The following is a 6000-nucleotide window of genomic DNA, read 5'->3' as shown; positions in this document are numbered from 1 at the left end:
TCATCCCATATCAGGTTGAACTTCTCCAGCATGGAGGCAAGCATCCTCCTGTCTTGCACTTCAGGTTGTTTACCCACAGTCAGCTCTTCTTTATCATCAGGCCATCCAGCATCAGCAGCCTGTTGTACTTCATTGTCTTGAAACCTTCCATAGATACTTTCTGCTTTCCTACATACATGGGCTTCTGTCTTGGCTTATGAATGTCTGTATTACTTGAAAGCAACATTTTTTTAAGGTGAGTTCACTCTGAAAGTAGGTAATTCCCACATCATGGATGATACTGTGATGAGCTTTGAGTCAAAGCACAGGAAATACCAAGAGCTGCTGAAATCTCTTAAGAGAGCAAGCACTGATTTATTTCAAATGGTAAATTTCCCCTGGAGTTTTTATTTCTGGTCTGTTTGTTTGTTTTAAAATCTACCATGAAACAGTCTGCTTTCCCCATTCATCATTGCAAGTGAGTTTCAGGTACTCTCCTTGTCTCATTCTATTTTTGTGCAGGAAACTGACCTGCTGAAATATTAGTGGAGTGTCAGCTCCCAGTTTAACCCCATCTAAACCAATTTTTTTCAAACCTTATTGATATCTCCCTGTGCAGTCCCTTTTTGTGTGATGAAACAGAATCAAGCAGCACTCATGCCCTGGAGCTGTGGGGCTTTTTTAATTTACTAGTGGCTTGGCATGAGAGGAACAGGGGAAGTATTCCCTGCCCTGAGTCTCTGTTGACTGTACAAAACTTTTTGACTTGGTTCCTGTTAGGTGAAGTAATAAAACTGATAACCTGAAATTAAAAGCTTTGTTCTGCTTTAGCTCAGATTTTGGACAGAAGTGAAATCTGAAAGGATGTGTCCTGTGTATCTGGAAACAGCAGCTGAAATGATTGGAAACAAAGGTGAGTGATGGGGCTTGGAAGTAAGAGTCAGAGCTCTGCCTGTTTATGTGTGAGCAGCTACTAAACAACCTGCCAGAAGAGGTGGCAGCAGAAATGGTACCAATGTTGCAGCTCTCAGAGAGACTTTCTTAAAGGAAAGAAGTCAGTTCTGACACAATGTTCTGTTTCAAACAAGTTGTAATGTTCTGTCTGCTCCGACTGGTGGTTATCTTCACTTCCAGTCCAATGGGATAGAATTTGAAAGGCTGTGCTGTCACAGCATCACCAAGGTTGGAAGAGACCTCGAGGACTGCCATCTATTCTTTAAGTCTGTATGATTTATTTTTTAATGCTCTCTAATATTATATTTTTGGCTGTTCTGCTGCAGAATTTTCTAACCTCTTGTGTTTGTTGTGTTGTTGTTATGGTTTGCTTAAAATGCATCAGAGAGATGTTCTAGAGATGTGTTATGATCTCCAATATAGAGATCATATTCCATTGTTATTAACCCCATTTGTTTATTTACTAAATCTATTTTAGGGACAAAAAGGTCAGGTAGGACAGAATTACCTCATTGTGTAGTAACTTGGGCTGTGGAACTTGGAATAAATGAGCTACACCCAGCTCTGGAGACCTCAGCACAGACTGGACATGGATGCGATGGAACAGGTCTAGAGGAGGGTCATGAACACATTGCCCAGGGAGGTGGTTGAGGCCCCATCGCTGGAGATATTCAAGGTCAGGCTAGAAAAGGCTCTGGGCAATCTGATCTAGTGTCCCTGTTCACTGCAGGGGGTTTAGACTAGAAGAGGTCCCTTCTGTGGTGTGTTTTAGAATGGCATGTGTCCTACAACAGCACAGACCTTGACTGAAAATATTCATCTGATGACTTAATATGTCAGAAGCAGCTTTGTTCTACTTGAGAGCTATTATCAGGTATTAAAATTCAGCTTTTCCATAGAATTTTCCAAGAAAATGGTTTACAAATACTCTGTAATTAATCAACATGGACTTGTGTGAAAGTGGAGCTGTGCTGCAGATGGGGAAACTGCAGCTGCTTTGAATTGCTGGAGGCAGAGCAGAAAGTGCTTTTTCTCAGTAGCAGCACTTGGTCCTGAGGCTGCTGGCTTTAGGTTTATATTCGACTCATCTTCCTGATTACTGTGTACTCTGCCTCTTTGCATTGATCTGATGCAATATTAATGAAAGTCATTGATATTAAGGGTCAGCTCTGCAGTGCCTCTCTCTTCTATGCTGGGGGAAGAGGAATACAAAAAGGCAGCTCTTCAGTCAGAGACTGTTGTCAGCTGAGTATTATTTACTTCACCAGCACCATGCCCAGTGCTTTGAAATTCAGATTTAAAAAGCAAGTAGTGCACAAATATGTATTGATTGCTTAAGTAATATTTAGCAATGATATAAGAGAATATGGAAAAGCAAGCCCCTAGAATCTTTCCTCAGTTGTTACCTAACACCTCTCCTCACAGCAGTGCTCGACAAGGAAACCATGATGTTTCTTTTCAAAACTGAGAATTCAGTCACCTTCAGTGTTGAAATTTTACCTTTACTGGTGTTAGAAAAAAATGTATTTATCTAGCAGCCTTGCCTTTTGCATTTCAGTGATGATGAAGGGCAAGCATAGACAAACCTACTCCATTTTGCTGCCTGGATAAACCCAGAATCCTTAACGTTCAGTTTCTAGGACCCCTCCTGGACTTCTCACTCACTTAAGCATCAGAGAGAGTATATTACAAACAAACAGCAGAATTCAGGACAAAAGGATTTATTTTTTTTAAGAGACAGGAATATGAATTTTCTCACCTGTGATTTCCTCAACCTCACCCACAAAGCTGTGCATGGGAATTTGTTTTTCATGTATTGACTTTTCATGCATAGAGTTGTTTTAATCACTTTGTCTGACTCCAGCAACAGCTGAAGGAATCATCCTGTAGCACAGTCCTGAAACCTTGAGGGCAATGCATTGAATTTGGAACAGGTTCAAGGGTTTATACGACTGACTCATGTTCTAAGGAAGATACCTCCGCATCATCCTGCACCTCACCATCCCCTGTGCCAGGGGAAGTTTAGCCTGGATGTTAGGAAGACGTTCTTCATAGAGAGAGAGATTGGCCATTGGAATGGGCTGCTCAGGGAGGTGGTGGAGTCCCCATCCCTGAAGGTGTTTAGGAGGAGACTGGATGGGGCACTTGGAGACATGGTTCAGTTGAGTAGGTGGTGGTGGGTTGGACTTGGTCTTAAAGGATTTTTCCAACCTGGGTTTATTCTATTCTATCTTCCAGGTGGGTTCTGAAGCTGTTTTCTGCTGTGCATAGAGCCTGTTGGAAAAATGTGGGGTTTTAAGTCAAACTTCACTTAAGTAATTTTGCAAAAGCTTTACTCTGAAAAGCCTCCTCCTTTTACAGTATGTACATTTATTACAGCCTGACAGTTCAGGGGAGATTGATGTATCAATCATACATATTTATACAGATGTTGTATCAACATCCTTTAAGTGCTTGTTTGCTTCATCGGTGTAGTCTGCTCTCTTATGCTGCTCATCTCCTTCAGCAGCATAGGTCTGTAGATCACCTCCAAGCTTTCCATGTAGTCTAAATAATCACTCACTCGAAAGCCACGGAGTGCTTCTTCCTGCACAGATACACACAGAAAACATTTACTAGGAATAAAAGGATTCACCTTTAATGAATTCCAAGCATCCAAAGATAGCTCATTTTCTGCCTGTCACAGCATGGGTGTTTAAAATACACACACATGAGTGCATTTTATTTAGAGATAAAGAATTGGTAATAGCTGCTTCCAGGCAGTCTTGGTAACAAACACTCTTTGTTTTTCAGAGGGCTGGTGTTCATCTCATTTTTGGAGAACATGACAAATGAAGATTTGAAGGAAAACAAAGTAAGCTTCAAGAAGGCAAAGCCAGGTACTAACCTATTCTTTTAAAATGTCTCTGTACTGTCCCATGGGATGCTAGATGCTTGTTAATGTGGCTGTCCTATCCAACTAGTTCCTTGATAAAAGTAGTAGCAGTTATTTTTTAAACCCAATGACAAAGAAAGATCTTTATGCCCAAATAAAACCAGAATAAACACTTTCTGGAGAACATCTCACTTAATGAGATTGGGGCCACAGAGAGATCTGAATCACATGCCCTCATGACTTTATGTGACTATTTGCTTTGCTTACAAAGCAAACAAATCAGGACAAAATGAAGGAAAGCTGTTCTCTGGAAAATACTACACAACAATTTTCTGCCACGAAGCAAATAAAATTTAAGTATTATTTCACTCACTTAAAATCAAGAAGTGAAAATCAGTAAGGGCTTGAGATGAAGTAACACTTTTAGTATTGAAAGCTTTGCTTCCCTTCAGCAATTAGAAAATCAAAAGGCAAACACTTACTTTAAGAAAAATCTGGAGATCTCTGGCTTCAGTGTGCTTCAGGATGTCTTGCTGTAGGTGTCTGAAGACAGAAATGCACATATACACCTGGTAATCAGGACCAAGGAGAATACATATAGCAATGTAGTGGCAGATCTCAGTCCAGTCCATGTAATTCCAGAAACACTGAGTTATCCATTGCAGACAAATCTAGAGGAGAATAGAAGGCTATATCATTAAATTGCTGTAGACATTATCATAATTGATCAACTTTCTCTCTTAACTTCTCTATACTACAGACCACTTTTCCTGTAACATTACCCTACTTACAACAACAAAGGGGATGAAGTACAGAAGTGGTCAAGAATGCCATTTTGTAAATCACAGCCTCTGAATAGCCTTCCAGTAAGTTCTGCTCAATCTATCCCCCTGCATCCATGCATCTCACTTAACTGAGGAGTATATTCTGGCCACTCCTAAAGCTGAGACACAAAACTCAATGTCTAATGAAAGTAAAGCTGTTTTAAAACATGGCCTAAAGGGTAATGAAGGCAATGAAGGTGTGCTTAATGTGGATTTTCCTTTAAATTGAAGCAGTTCTTTGCTTTACAAATGAATCTTAGATCCTTCCCTGAGACTCTAACTTTCCCTAAGGATCTAACTTTCCTTTAATGAAGTGGGTATGGAATACACTTAGTGACTCCTTTTGCCAGTTCCAAATTACAACGTATTAAGATGTGCACAAGCACATTTCATTTAGTTCTAGACCCCAAATCATCTGCTAATTTGGCCTTCAAGTGTTTAAAAATATGCAGGAACAGAAGTAACAAGATTCTAATTAGATGACAGCAGCCCTATTCTGGCATGAAATCTGTTTTTAGGTATTTGTTGATGTACACAAGCTCTTGAAAACATTGGAGCTGTTTTCACAGTTCAAGGTTGGTTTGTTTTTCATCCTGCAGCAGAACTCCAAAATCAGTGGCACCCACCAAAATAAATGAGTTTTAAAAAGTCCTTGTCAGCAGTTTAGAACAGTAACTGCTCTATCATTGAGCAGCTGACTGAGGAAGGAGCTTCATTTGTTTTTCCACCCCAAAAGAGCATCGTTATCATGAATGTCATTCGTATGCTGAGGTAAGTCCCTCCTCTGCTGGTATTCTCCCCTCAAAGACCAAATCCCAATCTGATTACTACAAGCAATACCTGTACCACACTAGCACCTGCCCCCATTAAGAAGCCTCTTAAGTTCCATATCTTATGTTAAAGGAATTTTGCAGGTGTAAGATGACTAATATTTTTCTTGCCTTGGAACAGCAATAAGCATTCTCACTGTGGTGAGATGTCCTTTGCATTGGCAACCTTACTCATTACTGCAGTCTGTACAAGTAATGCTCCACACATAGCATTTTGCATTACTCAGAACAGCAGTAAGTGGGGAAAATGAAAGAAACATGATAGATAAATATTCTTTGGATAGAGGATAAGTATTGGATAAATAGGCCTCTGCATCTGTCAGTTTTAAGACTCAGTTTGACAGGGTGCTGGGCCATCTCATACTATCACCTAGAAAGGCTAGACCAGATGATCCTTGGGGTCCCTTCCAATCTGGCATTCTGTGACTCCATAACCTCTAGCAGTTAAGGTAGCTCACTTTGCTCTGCTATCACATGAACTGCTTCCTATTTTATACCTCTCAAAATTACTCATTTCCCTCCTGCAGAACATTTAGAA

The 6000-nt window shown here is 40.2% G+C and overlaps 1 protein-coding gene across 1 annotated transcript in view; it reads right to left on the bottom strand.

Annotated features, from left to right (window-relative positions):
• Positions 1–3324: 3324 nt before the first annotated feature.
• The window catches only part of TBC1D32 (TBC1 domain family member 32), a 56220-nt gene continuing 53544 nt past the window's right edge, over positions 3325–6000 (bottom strand). The window contains exons 33-34 of the mRNA XM_054173974.1: positions 4291–4479; positions 3325–3520 (exon numbers count right to left, since the gene is read on the bottom strand). Coding sequence (XP_054029949.1) covers positions 3380–3520; positions 4291–4479 — 330 coding nt within the window. The 3' untranslated portion in view covers positions 3325–3379. The remainder of the gene's footprint in view (positions 3521–4290; positions 4480–6000) is intronic.

Source organism: Dryobates pubescens, chromosome 28, assembly GCF_014839835.1.
Source record: "Dryobates pubescens isolate bDryPub1 chromosome 28, bDryPub1.pri, whole genome shotgun sequence".
NCBI lineage: Eukaryota > Metazoa > Chordata > Aves > Piciformes > Picidae > Dryobates > Dryobates pubescens.
Note: the sequence above shows the minus strand (reverse complement) of the source record. Positions and strands in the feature narration are given on the sequence as shown.